The 23,812-nt window shown below is 53.3% G+C and overlaps 1 protein-coding gene across 2 annotated transcripts in view; it reads left to right on the forward strand.

The window, feature by feature from the left end:
- LOC137334896 (F-actin-monooxygenase MICAL3-like) overlaps positions 1 to 23,812 on the forward strand; it is a 354,266-nt gene that overhangs the window by 256,966 nt on the left and 73,488 nt on the right. For both annotated transcript variants that reach the window (XM_067999976.1, XM_067999977.1), the window contains exon 6: positions 7,432 to 7,525. In XM_067999976.1, coding sequence (XP_067856077.1) covers positions 7,432 to 7,525 — 94 coding nt within the window. The remainder of the gene's footprint in view (positions 1 to 7,431; positions 7,526 to 23,812) is intronic.

Genomic DNA, 23,812 nt, shown 5'->3' on the forward strand with positions numbered 1-23,812 from the left:
AGAGGCACTTTTACATATATATAAAAATTAATTAGAAAAGGGAATAGTGCCAGAGGACTGGCGGACAGGTAATTCCTATATTTAAAAAGAGAGATAGAACAAGTCCAGGGAACTATAGACCAATTAGTTTAACATCAGTGATAGGAACGATAATGGAATCTTTACTCAAAGATGTAACAAAAAAAATCTAGAAACCGAAAATATAATAAAGAATAGTCAGCACGGATTTCAGAAGGGAAAGTCATGTTGACCAACCTTATTGAATTCTTTGAAGAATTAACAGGAAGTATCGAAAGGTTAAGAACTTAAGAAATAGAAGCAGGAGTAGGCCGTAGAGCCCCTCGAGCCATTCAACAAGATCATGGCTGATCTTCTACCTCAACTCCACTTTCATGCCCGATCCCCATATCCCTTGATTCCCTTAGTGTCAAAAAATCTATCGATCTCAGTCTTTGGAATTCTCTACCCCTCTGGGGTAGAGAATTCCAAAGATTCACAACCCTCTGAGTGAAGAAATTTTTCCCTATCTCAGTCCTAAGTGGCCGACCCCTTATCTTGAGACTATGACCCCTAGTTCTAGATTCTCCAGCCAGGGGAAACAGCCTCTCAGCATCTACCCTATAGAATGTAATATATTTGGAATTTCAAAAGGCCATCGATAAAGTACCACATTGTAGACTCATGACTAATGTTCGGAGCATGTGGTGTCAGGGGTCAGTTAGCAGAATGGATAGCAAACTGGCTACAAAACAGAAAACAGAGAATGCGGTTAAAGATAGTTACTCAGACTGGCAAAAGGTGGGAAGTGGTGTTCCACAGGGATCAGTGCTGGGACCACTGTTGTTCACAATTTACATAAACAATTTGGACTTAGGAATTGGAAGTACAATTTCAAAATTTGCGGATGACACCAAATTGGGAGTGTAGTTAATACCGAGGAGGACTGCGATAAAATACAGGAAGACATTTATAAACTTGCAGAATGGGTGTGTAATTGGCAAATGAATTTCAATATAGGTAAGTGTAAGTAAGCAGTAAATAAATTAATAATAATCGAGTATCTAATGGAAGTTTGGAAAGAAAAAGTTTCTAAATATAATGGAAGGGCAGCTGAGACCCACTGCCTGCAATTCCTGCACCATGTGGGAACTTCAGGATGCTTCGTGTGTCCTGGAGGGCCACGTGTGCAGAAAATGCCTCCAGTTCCTCGAGCTCAAGCTGAGGGTTTCTGAGCTTGAGGGGCAGCTGGAGTCACTGCAGAGCATAAAGGAGCTGTAGGTTTCCTAGATCGTACGTTCCAGGAGGTGGTCACCCTGAGCCACGGAGAGTTTAGGATAGCAAGTGGGTGGCCATCGGAAAGGGCATGAAGAGGCAGGCAGTGCAGGAATCTCCTGGCACTCTCAAACCGGTATTCAGCAGTGAATATCAGTGAGGGTGACGATACCTCGAAGGAGTGCAGTCCTGAACATGGCACCATGGGGCAAAGGACTATACAGGGGGGCATAGTGAAGTGTAGAAATGCAGTGGTCGTAGGAGATTCGATAGTCAGAAGGACAGACAGGTGTTTCTGTGACCGTCAACATGAGTCCCGCATGATGTGTTGCCTCCCTGGTGCCAGAGTAAAGGATATCACTGAGAGGGTGCAGAACATTCTGTGAGGTGGGGGGAAGGGGAACAGCCAGAAGTCATGGTCCATGTGGGAACCAACGACACAGGAAAGAAAAGGGATGAGGTCCTGCGGTCAGTTTCAGGAGCTAGGGAAGACGTTAATAAGCAGGAGCTCAAAGGTAGTAATCTCTGGATTACTCCCAGTGCCACGCGCAAATGAGTACAGAAATAGGAAGATAAGGCCTGGCTGGAGACATGGTGCAAGAGGGAGGGCTTCAGATTCTTGGGGTATTGAGACCAGTTAATAGAAGCATAGAAATTTACGGCACAGAAGGAGGCCATTTGGCCCATCATGTCTCTGCTGGCCGAAAAAGAGCTATCCAGCCTAATCCCACTTTCCAGCACTTGGTCCGTAGCCCTGTAGGTTACAGCACTTCAGGTGCACATCCAAGTACTTTTTAAATGAGTTGAGGGTTTCTGCCTCTACCACCCTTTCAGGCAGTGAGTTCCAGACCCCCACCACCCTCTGGGTGAAAAAATTTCTTCTCAGCTCCTCTCTAATACTTCTACCAATTACTTTAAATCTGTGCCCCCTGGTCACTGACCTCTCTGCTGAGGGAAATAGGTCCTCCCTATCCACTCTAATAAAGGAAAGCATTCCATGTGCCTTCTTAACCACCTTATCTCCCTGTCCTGCTAGCTTCAGGGATCTGTGGACATTCACACCAAGGTCCCTCACTTCCTCTACACCTCTCAGTATCCTCCCATTTATTGTGTACTCCCTTGCCTTGTTTGCTGTCCCCAAATGCATTACCTCACACTTCTCCGGATTGAACTCCATTTGCCACTTTTCTGCCCAGTTCTGGGGAAGGTGGGACCTGTGCAGGCCGGACGGGTTGCACCTCAACAGGGCCGGGACCAATGTCCTCACGGGGAGGTTCACTGGTGCTGTGTGGGGGGAGGGGTTTAAACTAATTTGGCAGAGGGATGGGCACCAGGATGTAGCAATGGAAAGGAGAAACAAGGAGCACAAAGAATTGGGGGAGAAAGACAGCACTAGAGCAAGTAATAGTGCAGTATTAGGTGGGATCAGACTAAGAGTACAAGAAAGTCTAAGATTGGTTTACAGTTCATGTGTGTAAACGCACAAAGCATGGTAAATAAGGTTGGTGAGCTGTAGGTGCAATTAGCCACATGGGAATATGATGTTGTGGCGATAACAGAGACCTGGCTCAAAAAAGAGCAGGATTGGGTACTAAATATTCCTGGATACAAGATGTTCAGAAAAGATAGGGAAGGGAAGAAAGGAGGGGGAGGGTGGCAGTATTGATTATGGAGAATATTGCAATGCTGGAGAGAGAGGATGTCCTGGAGGGGTCAAGGACAGAATCTATTTGGTTAGAGTTAAGAAATAAAAGAGGTGCCATTACACTACTGGGTGTATTCTACAGGCCACCAACTAGTGGGAAGCAGATAGAGGAGCAAATTTGCAGGGAAATTACAGAGAGGCGCAAGAACTATAGAGTAGTGATAATGGGGGATTTCAACTATCCTAATATAGACTGGGATAATAATAGTGTAAAGGGCAAAGAGGAGGAGGAATTTCTGAAGTGTGTTCAGGAGAACTTTCTTGATCAGTGGAGGCATTGCTGGATCTAGTTCTGGGGAATGAGGTGGGTCAAGTGGAGCAAGTGTCAGTGGGGAACATTTAGGGAACAGCGATCATAGTATTATAAGGTTTAGATTAGCTATGGAAAAGGACAAGGAACAATCTAGAGTAAAAATACTTAATTGGAGGAGGGCCAGTTTCAATGGGATGAGAATGGGTCTGGCCCGGGTAAATTGGAATCACAGATTGGCAGGCAAAACTGTAATTGAACAGTGGGCGGCCTTTAAAGCGGAGATGGTTCAGGTACAGTCTAGGTACATTCCCACGAGGGGGAAAGGTAGGGCAACTAAAACCAGAGCTCCCTGGATGACAAAAGAGATAGGGAGTAAGATGAAGCAGAGAAAGGGGGTGCATGACAGATGTCAGGTTGATAATACAAGTGAGAACCAGGCTGAATATAGAAAGTTCAGAGGAGAAGTGAAAAACGAAATAAGAGGGGCAAAGACAGAGTATGAGAATAGACTGGTGGCCAACATAAAAGGGAATCCAAAAGTCTTCTACAGGCATGTAAACAGTAAATGGGTAGTAAGAGAAGGGGTGGGACCGATTATGGACCATAAAGGAGATTTACTCATGGAGGCAGAGGGCATGGTTGAGGTATTAAATGAATACTTTGCAGCCAGAAGATGCTGCCAGAGTCACAGTAAAAGAGGAGGTAGTTGAGATACTGGATGGGCTAAAAATTGATAAAGAGGATGTACTAGAAAGGCTAGCTGTACTTAAAGTAGATAAGTCACCTGGTCCGGATGGGATGTGTCAGAGGTTGCTGAGGGAAGTAAGGGTGGAAATTGTGGAGGTACTGGCCATAATCTTCCAAACATCCTTAGATATAGGGGTGGTGCCAGAGGACTGGAGAATTGCAAATGTTACACCCTTGTTCAAAAAAGGGTGTAAGGATAAACCCAGCAACTACAGGCCAATCAGATTAACCTCAGTGGTGGGGAAAATTTTAGAAATGATAATCCAGGACAGAATTAATAGTCACATGGACAAGTGTGGATTAATGAAGGAAAGCCAGCACGGATTTGTTAAAGGCAAATCGTGTTTAATTAACTTAATTGAGTTTTTTGATGAGGTAACAGAGAGGGTTGATGAGGGCAATGCAGTTGATGTGGTGTATATGGACTTTCAAAAGGCGTTTGATAAAATGCCACTTAATAGGATTATCACCAAGTTGAAGCCCATGGAATTAAAGGGGCAGCGGTAGCATGGATACGAAATTGGGTAAGTGACAGAGCAGTGGTGAACGGTTGTTTTTCGGACTGGAGGGAGGTGTACAGTGGTGTTCCCCAGGGGTCAGTGCTGGGACCACTGCTTTTCTTGATATATATTAATGACTTGGACTTGGGTGTACAGGGCACAATTTCAAAATTTGCAGATGACACAAAACTTGGAAGGGTTGAGAACAGTGTAGAGGATAGTGATAGACTTCAAGAGGATATGGACAGGCTGGTGGAATGGGCGGACACGTGGCAGATGAAATTTAACACAGAAGTGCGACCTGATACATTTTGGCAGGAAGAACGAGGAGAGGCAACATAAACTAAATGGTCCAATTCTAAAAGGGGTACAGGAACAGAGAGATCGGGGGGTATATGTCCACCAATCGTTGAAAGTGGCAGGGCAGGTTAAGAAAGCGGTTAAAAAAGCATACGGGAACCTGGGCTTTATAAATAGAGGCATAGAGTACAAAAGTATGGAAGTCATGATGAACCTTTATAAAACACTGGTTCAGCTACAATTGGAATATTGAGTCCAGTTCTGGGCACCGCACTTTAGGAAAGATGTGAAGGCCTTAGAGAGGGTGCAGGAGAGATTTACTAGAATGGTTCCAGGGATGAGGGACTTCAGTTATGTGGATAGACTGGAGAAGCTGGGGTTGTTCTCCTTGGAGCAGAGAAGGTTGCGAGGAGATTTGATAGAGGTGTTCAAAATCATGAAGGGTTTAGATAATGTAAATAAAGAGAAACTGCTCCCATTGGCGGAAGGGTCAAGAACCAGAGGACATAAATTTAAGGTGATTGGCAAAAGAACCAAAGGTGACATGAGGAAAAACTTTTTTACACAGCGAGTGGTTATGATCTGGAATGCACTGCCCGAGGGGGTGGTGGAGGCAGATTCAATCATGGCCTTCAAAAGGGAACTGGATAAGTACTTGAAGGAAGAAAATTTGCAGGGCTACAGGGATAGGGCGGGGGGGCGGGGGGCGACTGGATTGCTCTTACAAAGAGCCGGCCTGGGCTGAATGGCCTCCTTCTGTTCTATAACCATTCTATGATCCTGTGATTGTGGGGAGTCCAAAACTAGAGGTCATAAATATAAGATAGTCAGTAATAAATCCAATAGGGAATTCAGGAGAAACCTCTTTACCCAGATAGTGGTTAGAATGTGGAACTCGCTACCACAGGAGTAGTTGAGGCGAATAGAATAGATGCGTTTAAGGAGAAGCTAGATAGGCACACAAGGGAGACAGGAATAGAAGGATATAGGGGTAGTTGAAGCAGGGAGAGAGGGAGGAGGCTCATGTGGAGCATAAACGCCGGCTTAGAACAGTTGGGCCAGATGGCCTGTTTCTATGCAGTAGTTTCGATGTAATTCGATGTCCACTGGCATCTATTAAAAGCCAACAAACTCCCACAACTACCTGGAATACTGTTCTTCCTGCCCCATCTCCATACGGACTCCATTTGCTTCTTCCCAGTTTCCCATTCGGAGGGTAACAGGTTCGATGGTACATTGCCCTGTGGGGTAACAGGTTCGATGATACATTGCCCTGTGGGGTAACAGGTTCGATGGTACATTGCCCTGTGGGGTAACAGGTTCGATGGCACATTGCCCTGTGGGGTAACAGGTTCGATGGCACATTGCCCTGTGGGGTAACAGGTTCGATGGTACACTGTGCATTGCCCTGTGGGGTAACAGGTTCGATGGTACACTGTGCATTGCCCTGTGGGGTAACAGGTTCGATGGTACACTGTGCATTGCCCTGTGGGGTAACAGGTTCAATGGTACATTGCCCTGTGGGGTAACAGGTTCGATGGTACACTGTGCATTGCCCTGTGGGGTAACAGGTTCGATGGTACACTGTGCATTGCCCTGTGGGGTAACAGGTTCGATGGTACATTGCCCTGTGGGGTAACAGGTTCGATGGTACATTGCCCTGTGGGGTAACAGGTTCGATGGTACATTGCCCTGTGGGGTAACAGGTTCGATGGCACATTGCCCTGTGGGGTAACAGGTTCGATGGTACATTGCCCTGTGGGGTAACAGGTTCGATGGTACATTGCCCTGTGGGGTAACAGGTTCGATGGTACATTGCCCTGTGGGGTAACAGGTTCGATGGTACATTGCCCTGTGGGGTAACAGGTTCGATGGCACATTGCCCTGTGGGGTAACAGGTTCGATGGTACATTGCCCTGTGGGGTAATAGGTTTGATGGTACATTGCCCTGTGGGGTAACAGGTTCGATGGTACATTGCCCTGTGGGGTAATAGGTTTGATGGTACATTGCCCTGTGGGGTAACAGGTTCGATGGTACACTGTGCATTGCCCTGTGGGGTAACAGGTTCGATGGCACATTGCCCTGTGGGGTAACAGGTTCGATGGTACATTGCCCTGTGGGGTAATAGGTTTGATGGTACATTGCCCTGTGGGGTAACAGGTTCGATGGTACACTGTGCATTGCCCTGTGGGGTAACAGGTTCAATGGTACATTGCCCTGTGGGGTAACAGGTTCGATGGTACATTGCCCTGTGGGGTAACAGGTTCGATGGTACATTGCCCTGTGGGGTAACAGGTTCGATGGTACATTGCCCTGTGGGGTAACAGGTTCGATGGCACATTGCCCTGTGGGGTAACAGGTTCGATGGTACATTGCCCTGTGGGGTAACAGGTTCGATGGTACATTGCCCTGTGGGGTAACAGGTTCGATGGCACATTGCCCTGTGGGGTAATAGGTTTGATGGTACATTGCCCTGTGGGGTAATAGGTTTGATGGTACATTGCCCTGTGGGGTAACAGGTTCGATGGTACACTGTGCATTGCCCTGTGGGGTAACAGGTTCAATGGTACATTGCCCTGTGGGGTAATAGGTTTGATGGTACACTGTGCACTGCCCTGACACACAGCCTGATTTGATTCTCTTGCTCCCACAGATCATTCAGCGACAGCTGGAACAGGTGGAGGAGAAGCAGCGTCAGTTGGAGGAGCGAGGAGTGGCCGTGGAGAAGGCTCTCCGGGGGGAAGCAGGTACTTCTACCGCCTATCGATAAATTCCACAGGAATCCTTGCCCGTCTCCGCGGCTATACAGCCGTACGGTAGGCCCGTGCCGATGGTGGTCACTCATGGAGCCACATTGACACCCACACAGGTTTATGGGGCGCTGAGGGGAGGGGCACCGTTCCTCTCAGCCCAGGGGGAGAATGCAGAACGTGTTCTGCCCATTTTCTAGAATCGTGTGTACCCACAACCCCCCCCCCCCCCCCCAACCCTGTTTCGAGGGGCCCCCGCTCACTCCACCCAGGGGTCAGTCACAGACCTGCCCGGGGTCACTCACTCCACCCAGGGGTCAGTCACAGACCTGCCCGGGGTCACTCACTCCACCCAGGGGTCAGTCACAGACCTGCCCGGGGTCACTCACTGTACCCAGGGGTCAGTCACAGACCTGCCCGGGGTCACTCACTCCACCCAGGGGTCAGTCACAGACCTGCCCGGGGTCACTCACTCCACCCAGGGGTCAGTCACAGACCTGCCCGGGGTCACTCACTCCACCCAGGGGTCAGTCACAGACCTGCCCGGGGTCACTCACTCCACCCAGGGGTCAGTCACAGACCTGCCCGGGGTCACTCACTGTACCCAGGGGTCAGTCACAGACCTGCCCGGGGTCACTCACTCCACCCAGGGGTCAGTCACAGACCTGCCCGGGGTCACTCACTCCACCCAGGGGTCAGTCACAGACCTGCCCGGGGTCACTCACTGTACCCTGGGGTCAGTCACAGACCTGCCCGGGGTCACTCACTGTACTCAGAGGTCAGTCACAGACCTGCCCGGGGTCACTCACTCCACCCAGGGGTCAGTCACAGACCTGCCCGGGGTCACTCACTGTACCCAGGGGTCAGTCACAGACCTGCCCGGGGTCACTCACTCCACCCAGGGGTCAGTCACAGACCTGCCCGGGGTCACTCACTGTACCCAGGGGTCAGTCACAGACCTGCCCGGGGTCACTCACTGCAGGGGTCGATCCCTGCACAGAGTTCTGGACCAGCTTGGGTTCTATACTCCTGCTGAGCACATTACCAAGCCGCTGGACACTGCCGTAGACCGAACTGTTCCAACACAAAGCCCAGGGTCTTCTCCCCGCTGATCTCCATTCGACTGGTATCAGCAATGTTCTGCTTGCTATGTCCTGTCTCCACAGTACTGAAGTCAACAACAATCGGAGCTGGGCTGGGAGGGAAAGCCCCGATCCTCATCGACTGCCCATCAACCACTTGATCCTCTGGTCAGGATTAGAGTTGGTGGAAAGGGTGGGGGATTGAAGGGTACAGGCTCCACCGGATACATCCGATCACCGGTACACTGATTACCAGCTTCATACAGTAGGTCCTGGCCTGTGCTTGTTCCTGGCCATCTGTCCCTGCTATTACATCAGCACTGAGAGCCGGGGTCTGATGTTCGATGGGTTTCTCAGTGAGCCAATCTTTCTTTGTCACTCTGTCTGTCTCTGTTTTCACTGCTGCATATTTCCTGCCTAATGAGGTGGTTCAGGTTGGTTGCAGCAATTCCCAAACAAAAGCCAGGGGGTGAAAGAGCAGTGAATCCGAGAGTGATTGCCCGAGGGTCAGCCCCACGCCAAAACCATAAGCACAACAAACCCTCAAACCCTCATACACAGAAGGGTAACAGGAGGGTGACACACTGTCCCAGGAGGGTCTCACACTGTCCCAGGAGGGTGACACACTGTCCCAGGAGGGTGACACACTGTCCCAGGAGGGTCTCACACTGTCCCAGGAGGGTCTCACACTGTCCCAGGAGGGTCTCACACTGTCCCAGGAGGGTCTCACACTGTCCCAGGAGGGTGACACACTGTCCCAGGAGGGTGACACACTGTCCCAGGAGGGTCTCACACTGTCCCAGGAGGGTGACACACTGTCCCAGGAGGGTCTCACACTGTCCCAGGAGGGTGACACACTGTCCCAGGAGGGTCTCACACTGTCCCAGGAGGGTGACACACTGTCCCAGGAGGGTCTCACACTGTCCCAGGAGGGTGACACACTGTCCCAGGAGGTCTCACACTGTCCCAGGGGGGTCTCACACTATCCCAGGAGTTTCTCACACTGTCCCGGAGGGGTCTCACACTGTCCCGGGGGGGGGGGGTCTCACACTGTCCCGGGAGGGGTCTCACACTGTCCCGGAGGGGGTCTCACACTGTCCCGGGGGGGGGGGGGTCTCACACTGTCCCGGAGGGGTCTCACACTGTCCCGGAGTGGGTCTCACACTGTCCCGGAGGGGGTCTCACACTGTCCCGGAGGGGGTCTCACACTGTCCCGGGGGGGGGGGTGTCTCACACTGTCCCGGAGGGGTCTCACACTGTCCCAGAGGGGTCTCACACTGTCCCGGAGGGGGTCTCACACTGTCCCGGGGGGGGGTCTCACACTGTCCCGGAGGGGGTCTCACACTGTCCCGGGGGGGGGGGGTGTCTCACACTGTCCCGGAGGGGTCTCACACTGTCCCGGAGGGGGTCTCACACTGTCCCGGGGGGGGGTCTCACACTGTCCCGGACGGGGTCTCACACTGTCCCGGGGGGGGGGGGGTCTCACACTGTCCCGGAGTGGGGTCTCACACTGTCCCGGGGGGGGTCTCACACTGTCCCGGAGGGGGTCTCACACTGTCCCGGAGGGGTCTCACACTGTCCCGGGGGGGGTCTCACACTGTCCCGGGGGGGGTCTCACACTGTCCCGGGGGGGGTCTCACACTGTCTCAGGAGGGTCTCACACTGTCCCAGGGGGTTGACACACTGTCCCGGGGGGGTGGTGACACACTGTCCTGGGGGGGTTGGGGGGGTGACACACTGTCCCGGGGGGGGGGGGGGGGTCTCACACTGTCCCGGAGGGGGTCTCACACTGTCCCGGGGGGGGTCTCACACTGTCCCGGGGGGGGTCTCACACTGTCTCAGGAGGGTCTCACACTGTCCCAGGGGGTTGACACACTGTCCCGGGGGGTGGTGACACACTGTCCTGGGGGGGTTGGGGGGGTGACACACTGTCCCGGGGGGTGGGGGGGTAACACACTGTTCCGGGGGGGTGACACACTGTTCCGGGGGGTGACACACTGTCCAATGAGGGTGACACACTGTGCCGGGGCGGTGACACACTGCCGGGGGTGGGGGGGGTGACACACTGTCCATTGAGGGTCTCATACTGTCCCAGGGGGGTCACACACTGCACCACATCTGGTGTAGGGAGCTGCAGCTCGCTGGAAGTTTGGGATTCTGCCCTGCCTGGAGCTGTCTATGTGTGTGTGCATGTCCTGAATCACGTGTTGCCTGGCACTGTACAGTAACTCTTTCTAATCTTATTATAGACTATTGGGGAGAGTCTAGTTACAGTGATATCCTCGACTTGCATCTGGGTGGTACGTATGGCTGTCCCTCTGCAATACCACTCCTGCTAACCTTCACCTCTCTAATCCCTTTCACTTCACTTCCTTCCCTGGCTGCATTCCCTTCTCTTCAGTTTGACCCAGTTAATGTGTCTGTGTCCCTGCCCACCCTGGTCCGGTGTCTGAAGTAGTCTAAAGATTTAGAGGGATATCCTCGAGTAGTCACAGGAGGTGGGGGGCGAATCAGTCAAATTGAAATCGCACTTTGAGATTCATGGGGTGGGAGAGATGGATGGTAATGGGGAAGAGATGGATGGTAATGGGGGAGAGATGGATGGTAATGGGGAAGAGATGGATGGTAATGGGGAGAGATGGATGGTAATGGGGGAGAGATGGATGGTAATGGGGGAGAGATGGATGGTAATGGGGAAGAGATGGATGGTAATGGGGAGAGATGGATGGTAATGGGGGAGAGATGGATGGTAATGGGGAAGAGATGGATGGTAATGGGGAAGAGATGGATGGTAATGGGGAAGAGATGGATAGTAATGGGGAGAGATGGATGGTAATGGGGAGAGATGGATGGTAATGGGGAAGAGATGGATGGTAATGGGGAAGAGATGGATGGTAATGGGGAAGAGATGGATGGTAATGGAGAGAGATGGATGGTAATGGGGAAGAGATGGATGGTAATGGGGAAGAGATGGATGGTAATGGGGAAGAGATGGATGGTAATGGGGGAGAGATGGATGGTAATGGAGGAGAGATGGATGGTAATGGAGAGAGATGGATGGTAATGGGGAGAGATGGATGGTAATGGAGGAGAGATGGATGGTAATGGGGAGAGATGGATGGTAATGGGGAAGAGATGGATGGTAATGGAGAGCGATGGATGGTAATGGGGAAGAGATGGATGGTAATGGGGGAGAGATGGATGGTAATGGGGGGAGATGGATTGTAATGGGGAGAGATGGATGGTAATGGAGGGAGAAATGGATGGTATTGGGGAGAGATGGATGGTATTAGGGAGAGATGGATGGTGATGGGGGAGAGATGGATGGTAATGGAGGGAGAGATGGATGGTAATGGGGGAGAGATGGTTGGTATTGGGGAGAGATGGATGGTATTGGGGAGAGATGGATGGTATTGGGGAGAGATGGATGGTATTGGGGAGAGATGGTTGGTATTGGGGAGAGATGGATGGTATTGGGGAGAGATGGATGGTGATGGAGGGGAGAGATTGTGATAATGGGGGAGAGATGGATGGTAATGCGGAGAGATGGATGGTGATGGAGGGGCGAGATCGTGATAGTGGGGGAGAGATGGATGGTAATGGAGGGAGAGATGGATGGCAATGGAGGGAGAGATGGATGGCAATGGAGGGAGAGATGGATGGTAATGGAGGGAGAGATGGATGGTAATGGAGGGAGAGATGGATGGTAATGGAGGGAGAGATGGATGGTAATGGAGGATAGATGGTTGGTAATGGGGGAGATATGGTTGGTAATGGAGGAGAGATGGATCGTAATGGAGGAGAGATGGATGGTGACGGTGGAGAGATGGATGGTGACGGTGGAGAGATGGATGGTGACGGTGGAGAGATGGATGGTAATGGGGTAAGATGGATGGTAATGGGGCAAGAAATGGATGGTAATGCAGGAAAAAATGGATGGTATTGGAGGGAGAGATGGATGGTAATGGAGGAGAGATGGATGGTAATGGGGGAGAGATGGATGGTATTGGGGAGAGATGGATGATAATGGAGGAGAGATGGATTTTTAAAATTCGTTCATGGGATGTGGGCGTCGCTGGCGAGGCTGGCATTTATTGCCCATCCCTAATTGGCGTTGAGAAGGTGGTGGTGAGCCGCCTTCTTGAACCGCTGCAGTCCATGTGGTGACGGTTCTCCCACTGTGCTGTTAGGAAGGGAGTTCCAGGATTTTGACCCAGCGACGATGAAGGAACGGCGATATATTTCCAAGCCGGGATGATGTGTGACTTGGAGGGGAACGTGCAGGTGGTGTTGTTCCCATGTGTCTGCTGCTCTTGTCCTTCTAGGTGGTAGAGGTCGCGGGTTTGGGAGGTGCTGTCGAAGAAGCCTTGGCGAGTTGCTGCAGTGCATCTTGTGGATGGTACACACTGCAGCCACTGTGCGCCGGTGGTGAAGGGACTGAATGTTTAGGGTGGTGGATGGGGTACCAATCAAGCGGGCTGCTTTATCTTGGATGGTGTCGAGCTTCTTGAGTGTTGTTGGAGCTGCACTCATCCAAGTAAGTGGAGAGTATTCCATCACACTCCTGACTTGTGCCTTGTAGATGGTGGAAAGGCTTTGGGGAGTCAGGAGGTGAGTCACTCACCGCAGAATACCCAGCCTCTGACCTGCTCTCGTAGCCACAGTATTTATATGGCTGGTCCAGTTAAGTTTCTGGTCAATGGTGACCTCCAGGATGTTGATGGTGGGGGATTCGGCGATGGTAATGCCGTTGAATGTCAAGGGGAGGTGGTTAGACTCTCTCTTGTTGGAGATGGTCATTGCCTGGCACTTATCTGGCGTGAATGTTACTTGCCACTTATGAGCCCAAGCCTGGATGTTGTCCAGGTCTTGCTGCATGCGGGCTCAGACTGCTTCATTATCTGAGGGGTTGCGAATGGAACTGAACACTGTGCAATCATCAGTGAACATCCCCATTTCTGACCTTATGATGGAGGGAAGGTCATTGATTAAGCAGCTGAAGGTGGTTGTGCCTAGGACACTGCCCTGAGGAACTCCTGCAACAATGCCCAGGGGCTGAGATGATTGGCCTCCAACAACCACTACCATCTTCCTTTGTGCTAGGTATGACTCCAGCCACTGGAGAGTTTTCCCCCTGATTCCCATTGACTTTAAATTTACTTGGGCTCCTTGGTGCCACACTCGGTCAAATGCTGCCTTGATGTCAAGTGCAGTCACTCTCACCTCACCTACGGAATTCAGCTCTTTTGTCCATGTTTGGACCAAGGCTGTAATGAGGTCTGGAGCCGAGTGGTCCTGGCGGAACCCAAACTGAGCATCGGTGAGCAGGTTATTGGTGAGTAAGTGCCGCTTGATAGCACTGTCGATGGCACCTTCCATCACTTTGCTGATGATTGAGAGTAGACTGATGGGGCGGTAATTGGCCGGATTGGATTTGTCCCGCTTTTTGTGGACAGGACATACCTGGGCAATTTTCCACATTGTCGGGTAGATGCCAGTGTTGTAGCTGTACTGGAACAGCTTGGCTAGAGGAGCAACTAGTTCTGGAGCACAAGTCTTCAGCACTACAGCTGGGATGTTGTCGGGGCCCATAGCCTTTGCTGTATCCAGTGCACTCAGCCGTTTCTTGATAACACGTGGAGTGAATCGAATTGGCTGAAGACTGGCTTCTGTGATGGTGGGGATATTGGGAGGAGGCCGAGATGGATCATCCACTCGGCACTTCTGGCTGAAGATGGTTGCAAACGCTTCAGCCTTGTCCTTTGCACTCACGTGCTGGACTCCGCCATCATTGAGGATGGGGATGTTTACAGAGCCTCCTCCTCCTGTTAGTTGTTTAATTGTCCACCACCATTCACAACTGGATGTGGCAGGACTGCAGAGCTTTGATCTGATCCGTTGGTTGTGGAATCGCTTAGCTCTGTCTATAGCATGTTGCTTCCGCTGTTTAGCATGCATGTAGTCCTGAGTTGTAGCTTCACCAGGTTGGCACCTCATTTTTAGGTACGCCTGGTGCTGCTCCTGGCATGCTCTTCTACACTCCTCATTGAACCAGGGTTGATCCCCTGGCTTGTTGGTAATGGTAGAGTGAGGAATATGCCGGGCCATGAGGTTACAGATTGTGCTGGAATACAATTCTGCTGCTGATGGCCCACAGTGCCTCATGGATGCCCAGTTTTGAGCTGCTCGATCTGTTCTGAACCTATCCCATTTAGCATGGTGGTAGTGCCACACAACACATTGGATGGTGTCCTCAGTGCGAAGACGGGACTTCGTCTCCACGAGGACTGTGCGGTGGTCACTCCTACCAATACTGACATGGACAGATGCATTTGCGACAGGTAGATTGGTGAGGACGAGGTCAAGTAAGTTTTTCCCTCGTGTTGGTTCGCTCACTACCTGTCGCAGGCCCAATCTGGCAGCTATGTCCTTCAGGACTCGGCCAGCTTGGTCAGTAGTGGTGCTACCGAGCCACTCTTGGTGATGGACATTGAAGTCCCCCACCCAGAGTACATTTTGTGCCCTTGCTACCCTCAGTGCTTCCTCCAAGCTGCGCTCAACATGGAGGAGGACTGATTCATCAGCTGAGGGAGGACGGTAGGTGGTAATCAGCAGGAGGTTTCCTTGCCCATGTTTGACCTGATGCCATGAGATTTCATGGGGTCCATAGTCAATGTTGAGGACTCCCAGGGCCACTCCCTCCTGACTGTATATCACTGTACCGCCACCTCTGGTGGGTCTGTCCTGCCGGTGGGACAGGACATACCCAGAGATGGTGATGGAAGAGTCTGGAACGTTGGCTGAAAGGTATGATTCTGTGAGAATGGCTATGTCAGGCTGTTGCTTGACTGGTCTGTGGGACAGCTCTCCCAATTTTGGCACACGTCCCCAGATGTTAGTGAGGAGGACTTTGCAGGGTCGACTGGGCTTGGTTTGCCATTGTTGTGTCCGGTGTCCTGGGTGGTCCGTCCGGTTTTATTCTTATGACTTTTCGTAGCGAGATTTTGCAACTGAGTGGCTTGCTAGGCCATTTCAGAGGGCAATTAAGAATCAACCACATTGCTGTGGGTCTGGAGTCACATTTCGGCCAGACCGGGTAAGGACGGCAGGTTTCCTTCCCTGAAGGACATTAGTGAACCAGATGGGTTTTTACAACAATCCGGTAGTTTCATGGCGACCATTACTGATACTAGTATTTTAATTCCAGATTTTATTTAATTAATTGAATTTAATTAATTGAATTTAAATTCGCTAGCTCCCGATCACAGGCAGCTGGATTTTTAGTCCAGGCCTCTGGATTATTAGTCCAGTAACATAACCACTATGCTACTGTACCCGATGGTAATGGAGGAGAGATGGATGGTGACGGTGGAGAGATGGATGGTGACGGTGGAGAGATGGATGGTGACGGTGGAGAGATGGATGGTGACGGTGGAGAGATGGATGGTGACGGTGGAGAGATGGATGGTGACGGTGGAGAGATGGATGGTGACGGTGGAGAGATGGATGGTGACGGTGGAGAGATGGATGATAATGGAGGAGAGATGGATGATAATGGAGGAGAGATGGATGATAATGGAGGAGAGATGGATGATAATGGGGGAGAGATGGATGGTGATGGAGGGAGAAACGGATGATAATGGAGGAGAGATGGATGATAATGGGGAGAGATGGATGATAATGAAGGAGAGATGGATGGTAATGGGGAGAGATGGTGGTAATGAAGGAGAGATGGATGGTAATGGGGACAGATGGTGGTAATGGGGGAGAGATGGATGGTAATGGAGGGAGAGATGGATCGTAATGGAGGGAGAGATGGATCGTAATGGAGGGAGAGATGGATCGTAATGGTGGGACAGACACTGTGGGCAGCAGTTTTCAACTTATCTTTCAGTTCCATCACAGGACCCTGAACATTTTGACACTGAGCAATATCATTAACATCAGTGAGTCGTCCATTGTTTGCGTACCTCATTGTCTGTTGTTAGCTAACACTGCACGCCTGCTCCTTGTATGAATTTAACAATCTGGAATCAGCCTGGGTTCCTGCTCCCGATCACAGGCTGCTGCCTCTTGTTGCAAAGTGCACACTTGTGGACCTTGGCAGAAGGTAGGCCTGTGCCTGGCTGCAATGGCCCCCGCAGTCGAAGAGCCTGCTCACAATCATTTTCTGGTCTTATACACGGGCTGCCAGCTGGGTGAATGACTGAAGTCCAATGGTGCCCAGCGAGAGTTGGAGCCTGCAGAGCAGGAGGGATGAGAGCAGAAAACAGCTGCTGATTGAGGGAGTGCCAGTGAGTGCCAATGGGATGTGAAAAGTGCAGCTCTGTGATTGTCCTGCTCTCTGTGGCTCATGTTAAAGGGGCCAGTCACCGTTAAAGGGGCCAGTCACCGTTAATGTTAAATGTAGACTGTATCTCTCATGCTGTATTTCTAATTCAAATGCTTCCTTCCATAATTAATTAATTTTTCACAGTCCCCTCCCCATCTTCCACACCACCTTTACTTTCCGTCTCCAGCAACACGTTCACTTGTTAACCAGACTGTTCAGTGGTGCGTGATGCTGACTCACATTTTGATGATGGTTCGTTCACCTTTAACATGCCTGATGAAATATTCTCTTTGACTCTCACTCTCTCTGCCTCACTCCCTGGCTCTGTTTCTCTCACTCTCTCTGTCCCTGTCTCTCTCTCACTCTCCCTGTCCCTCTCCCACTCTCCCTGTCCCTCTCCCACTCTCCCTGTCCCTCTCCCACTCTCCCTGTCCCTCTCCCACTCTCCCTGTCCCTCTCTCACTCTCCCTGCCCCTCTCTCACTCTCCCTGCCCCTGTCTCACTCTCCCTGCCCCTGTCTCACTCTCTCACTCTCCCTGCCCCTGTCTCTCTCTCACTCTCCCTGCCACTGTCTCTCTCACTCTCCCTGCCCTGTCGCTCTCTCACTCTCCACGTCCCTGTCTCTCTCCCACTCTCCCTGTCCCTCTCCCACTCTCCCTGTCCCTCTCTCACTCTCCCTGCCCCTGTCTCACTCTCTCACTCTCCCTGCCCCTGTCTCTCTCTCACTCTCCCTGCCCCTGTCTCACTCTCTCACTCTCCCTGCCCTGTCGCTCTCTCACTCTCCACGTCCCTGTCTCTCTCCCACTCTCCCTGTCCCTCTCCCACTCTCCCTGTCCCTCTCCCACTCTCCCTGTCCCTCTCCCACTCTCCCTGCCCCTGTCTCACTCTCCCTGCCCCTGTCTCACTCTCACTCTCCCTGTCCCTCTCTCACCCTCCCTGTCTCTCTCTCACTCTCCCTGTCTCTCTCTCACTCTCCCTGTCTCTCTCTCACTCTCTCACTCTCCCTGTCTCTCTCTCACTCTCTCACTCTCCCTGCCCCTGTCTCTCTCTCACTCTCCCTGCCCCTGTCTCACTCTCACTCTCCCTGTCCCTCTCTCACCCTCCCTGTCTCTCTCTCACTCTCCCTGTCTCTCTCTCACTCTCCCTGTCTCTCTCTCACTCTCCCTGTCTCTCTCTCACTCTCTCACTCTCCCTGCCACTGTCTCTCTCACTCTCCCTTCACCTGTCTCTCTCTCACTCTCCCTGTCCCTCTCCCACTCTCCCTGTCCCTCTCTCACTCGCCCTGTCCCTGCCCCTGTCTCTCTCTCACTCTCCCTGCCCCTGTCTCTCTCTCACTCTCCCTGCCCCTGTCTCACTCTCACTCTCCCTGTCTCTCTCCCACTCTCCCTGTCTCTCTCTCACTCTCCCTGCCCCTGTCTCTCTCTCACTTTCACTCTCTCTGCCCCTGTCTCACTCTCGCTCTCCTGTCTCTCACTCTCCCTGTCCCTCTCTCCCTACCCCTGTCTATCTCTCACGCTCCCTGCCCCGTCTCTCTCTCACTCTCCCTGCCCCTGTCTCTCTCTCACTTTCACTCTCTCTGCCCCTGTCTCACCCTCACTCTCCCTGTCCCTCTCTCACTCTCCCTGTCCCTCTCCCACTCTCCCTGTCCCTGTCTCTCTCTCACTTTCACTCTCTCTGCCCCTGTCTCACTCTCACTCTCCTGTCTCTCACTCTCCCTGTCCCTCTCCCACTCTCCCTGTCCCTCTCTCACTCTCCCTGTCCCTCTCCCACTCTCCCTGCCCCTGTCTCTCTCTCACTCTCCCTGTCCCTGTCTCTCTCTCACTCTTCCTGTCCCTGTCTCTCTCTCACTCTTCCTGCCCCGTCTCTCTCACTCTCCCTGCCCTGTCTCTCTCTCCCTGCCCTGTCTCTCTCTCCCTGCCCCTGTCTCTCTCTCCCTGTCTCTCTCTCACTCTCCCTGCCCCTGTCTCTCCCTCACTCTCCCTGCCCCTGTCTCTCTCTCACTCTCCCTGCCCCTGTCTCTCTCTCACTCTCCCTGCCCCTGTCTCTCTCTCACTCTCCACGTCCCTGTCTCTCTCTCCCTGTACCTGTCTCTCTCTCACTCTCTCTGTCCCTTTCTCTCTCTCACTCTCCCTGACCCTGTCTCTCCCTCACTCTCCCTGACCCTGTCTCTCCCTCACTCTCCCTGTCTCTCTCTCACTCTCCCTGTCCCACTCTCACTCTCCCTGTCTCTCTCTCACTCTCCCTGCCCCTGTCTGTCTCTCACTCTCCCTGTCCCTGTCTCTCTCTCACTCTCCCTGCCACTGTCTCCCTCACTCGCCCTGCCCGTCTCTCTCTCACTCTCCACGTCCCTGTCTCTCTCTCACTCTCCCTGACCCTGTCTCTCCCTCACTCTCCCTGTCTCTCACTGACTCTCCCTGTCCCACTCTCACTCTCCCTGTCTCTCTCTCACTCTCCCTGCCCCTGTCCCACTCTCACTCTCCCTGTCCCTGTCTCTCTCTCACTCTCCCTGTCCCTGTCTCTCTCTCACTCTCCCTGTCCCTGTCTCTCTCTCACTCTCCCTGCCACTGTCTCCCTCACTCGCCCTGCCCGTCTCTCTCTCACTCTCCACGCCCTGTCTCTCTCTCACTCTCCCTGACCCTGTCTCTCCCTCACTCTCCCTGTCTCTCTCTGACTCTCCCTGTCCCACTCTCACTCTCCCTGTCTCTCTCTCACTCTCCCTGCCCCTGTCCCACTCTCACTCGCCCTGCCCGTCTCTCTCTCACTCTCCACGTCCCTGTCTCTCTCTCACTCTCCCTGTACCTGTCTCTCTCTCACTCTCTCTGTCCCTTTCTCTCTCTCACTCTCCCTGACCCTGTCTCTCTCTCACTCTCCCTGACCCTGTCTCTATCTCACTCTCCCTGTCTCTCTCCCACTCTCCCTGTCCCACTCTCACTCTCCCTGCCCCTGTCTCTCTCTCACTTTCACTCTCCCTCTCCCTGTCTCTCTCTCACTCTCCCTGCCCCTGTCCCACTCTCACTCTCCCTGTCCCTGTCTCTCTCTCACTCTCCCTGTCCCTGTCTCTCTCTCACTCTCCCTGCCACTGTCTCCCTCACTCGCCCTGCCCGTCTCTCTCTCACTCTCCACGTCCCTGTCTCTCTCTCACTCTCCCTGCCCCTGTCTCTCCCTCACTCACCCTGTCTCTCTCACTCTCCCTGCCCCTGTCTCTCCCTCACTCACCCTGTCTCTCTCTCACTCTCCCTGACCCTGTCTCTATCTCACTCTCCCTGTCTATCTCCCACTCTCCCTGTCCCACTCTCACTCTCCCTGCCCCTGTCTCTCTCTCACTTTCACTCTCCCTCTCCCTGTCTCTCTCTCACTCTCCCTGTCCCTGTCTCTCTCTCTCCCTCTCCCTGTCCCTGTCTGTCTCTCCCTCTCTCTCTCACTCACCCTGCACCTGTCTCTCCCTCACTCTCCCTGCCCCTGTCTCTCTCTCACTCTCCCTGCCCCTGTCTCACTCTCACTCTCCCTGTCTCTCTCTCTCACTCTCCCTGTCCCTCTCCCACTCTCCCTGTCCCTCTCCCTGTCCCTCTCCTACTCTCCCTGTCCCTGTCTCTCTCTCACTCTCCCTGTCTCTCTCTCACTCTCCCTGTCTCCTGTCTCTCTCTCACTCTCCCTGTCTCTCTCTCACTCTCTCACTCTCCCTGCCCCTGTCTCTCTCTCACTCTCCCTGCCACTGTCTCTCTCACTCTCCCTGCCCCGTCTCTCTCTCACTCTCCACGTCCCTGTCTCTCTCCCACTCTCCCTGTCCCTCTCCCACTCTGCCTGCCCCTGTCTCACTCTCCCTGCCCCTGTCTCACTCTCACTCTCTCTGCCCCTGTCTCACGCTCACTCTCCCTGTCCCTCTCCCACTCTCCCTGTCCCTCTCCCACTCTCCCTGTCCCTGTCTCTCTCTCACTCTCACTGTCTCTCTCTCAATCTCTCACTCTCCCTGCCTCTGTCTCTCACTCTCCCTGTCCCTCTCCCACTCTCCCTGTCCCTCTCCCACTCTCCCTGTCCCTGTCTCTCTCTCACTCTCACTGTCTCTCTCTCAATCTCTCACTCTCCCTGCCACTGTCTCTCTCTCACTCTCCCTGCACCTGTCTCTCTCTCGCTCTCCCTGTACCTGTCTCTCTCTCACTCTCCCTGTACCTGTCTCTCCCTCTCACTCTCTCTGTCCCTGTCTCTCTCTCACTCTCCCTGCCCCTGTCTCTCTCTCACTCTCCACGTCCCTGTCTCTCTCTCACTCTCCCTGAACCTGTCTCTCTCTCACTCTCCCTGCCCCTGTCTCACTCTCACTCTCCCTGTCTCTCTCTCACTCTCCCTGTCCCTCTCCCACTCTCCCTGCCCCTGTCTCACTCTCCCTACCCCTGTCTCACTCTCACTCTCCCTGTCCCTCTCCCACTCTCCCTGTCCCTCTCCCACTCTCCCTGTCACTCTCCCTGTCCCTCTCCTACTCTCCCTGTCCCTGTCTCTCTCTCACTCTCCCTGTCTCTCTCTCACTCTCCCTGTCTCCTGTCTCTCTCTCACTCTCCCTGTCTCTCTCTCACTCTCCCTGTCTCTCTCTCACTCTCTCACTCTCCCTGCCCCTGTCTCTCTCTCACTCTCCCTGCCACTGTCTCTCTCACTCTCCCTGCCCCGTCTCTCTCTCATTCTCCACGTCCCTGTCTCTCTCCCACTCTCCTTGTCCCTCTCCCACTCTCCCTGCCCCTGTCTCACTCTCCCTGCCCCTGTCTCACTCTCACTCTCTCTGCTCCTGTCTCACGCTCACTCTCCCTGTCCCTCTCCCACTCTCCCTGTCCCTCTCCCACTCTGCCTGTCCCTGTCTCTCTCTCACTCTCCCGGTCTCTCTCTCACTCTCACTGTCTCTCTCTCAATCTCTCACTCTCCCTGCCTCTGTCTCTCACTCTCCCTGCCACTGTCTCTCTCTCACTCTCCCTGCACCTGTCTCTCTCTCGCTCTCCCTGTACCTGTCTCTCTCTCACTCTCCCTGTACCTGTCTCTCCCTCTCACTCTCTCTGTCCCTGTCTCTCTCTCACTCTCCCTGCCCCTGTCTCTCTCTCACTCTCCACGTCCCTGTCTCTCTCTCACTCTCCCTGAACCTGTCTCTCTCTCACTCTCCCTGCCCCTGTCTCACTCTCACTCTCCCTGTCTCTCTCTCACTCTCCCTGTCCCTCTCCCACTCTCCCTGCCCCTGTCTCACTCTCCCTACCCCTGTCTCACTCTCACTCTCCCTGTCCCTCTCCCACTCTCCCTGTCCCTCTCCCACTCTCCCTGTCACTCTCCCTGTCCCTCTCCTACTCTCCCTGTCCCTGTCTCTCTCTCACTCTCCCTGTCTCTCTCTCACTCTCCCTGTCTCCTGTCTCTCTCTCACTCTCCCTGTCTCTCTCTCACTCTCCCTGTCTCTCTCTCACTCTCTCACTCTCCCTGCCCCTGTCTCTCTCTCACTCTCCCTGCCACTGTCTCTCTCACTCTCCCTGCCCCGTCTCTCTCTCATTCTCCACGTCCCTGTCTCTCTCCCACTCTCCTTGTCCCTCTCCCACTCTCCCTGCCCCTGTCTCACTCTCCCTGCCCCTGTCTCACTCTCACTCTCTCTGCTCCTGTTTCACGCTCACTCTCCCTGTCCCTCTCCCACTCTCCCTGTCCCTCTCCCACTCTGCCTGTCCCTGTCTCTCTCTCACTCTCCCGGTCTCTCTCTCACTCTCACTGTCTCTCTCTCAATCTCTCACTCTCCCTGCCTCTGTCTCTCACTCTCCCTGCCACTGTCTCTCTCTCACTCTCCCTGCACCTGTCTCTCTCTCGCTCTCCCTGTACCTGTCTCTCTCTCACTCTCCCTGTACCTGTCTCTCCCTCTCACTCTCTCTGTCCCTGTCTCTCTCTCACTCTCCCTGCCCCTGTCTCTCTCTCACTCTCCACGTCCCTGTCTCTCTCTCACTCTCCCTGAACCTGTCTCTCTCTCACTCTACCTGACCCTGTCTCTCTATCACTCTCCCTGACCCTGTCTCTCTCTCACTTTCCCTGTCTCTCTCTCACTTTCACTCTCCCTGCCCCTGTCTCACTCTCACTCACCCTGTACCTCTCTCACTCTCCCTGTCCCTCTCTCACTCTCCCTGTCCCTGTCTCTCTCTCACTCTCCCTGTCCCTGCCCCTGTCTCTCTCTCACTCTCCCTGTCCCTGTCTCTCTCTCCCTCTCCCTGTCTCTCTCTCCCTCTCCCTGTCACTCTCTCACTCTCACTCTCCCTCTCCCTCTCTCCCTGCCCCTGTCTCTCTCTCACTCTCCCTGCCCCTGTCTCTCTCTCACTCTCCCTGCCCCTGTCTCTCTCCCACTGTCCCTGCCCCTGTCTCTCTCTCACTCTCCCTGCCCCTGTCTCACTCTCACTCTCCCTGCCCCTGTCTCACTCTCACTCTCCGTTTCCCTCTCCCACTCTCCCTGTCCCACTCTCACTCTCACTCTCCCTGTCTCTCTCACTCTCACTCTCCCTGTCTCTCTCTCCCTGCCCCTGTCTCTCTCTCACTCTCCCTGCCCCTGTCTCTCTCCCACTCTCCCTGCCCCTGTCTCTCTCTCACCCTCCCTGCCCCTGTCTCTCTCCCACTCTCCCTGCCCCTGTCTCTCTCTCACTCTCCACGTCCCTGTCTCTCCCTCACTCTCTCTGTCCTTTTCTCTCTCTCACTCTCCCTTTCCCTCTCCCACTCTCCCTGTCCCACTCTCACTGTCTCTCTCACTCTCACTCTCCCTGTCTCTCTCTCCCTGCCCCTGTCTCTCACTCTCCCTTCCCCTGTCTGTCTCTCACTCTCACTGCCCCTGTCTCTCTCTCACTCTCCACCTCCCTGTCTCTCTCCCACTCTCCCTGTCCC

This window comes from Heptranchias perlo, chromosome 18 (genome assembly GCF_035084215.1).
Source record: "Heptranchias perlo isolate sHepPer1 chromosome 18, sHepPer1.hap1, whole genome shotgun sequence".
Lineage (NCBI taxonomy): Eukaryota > Metazoa > Chordata > Chondrichthyes > Hexanchiformes > Hexanchidae > Heptranchias > Heptranchias perlo.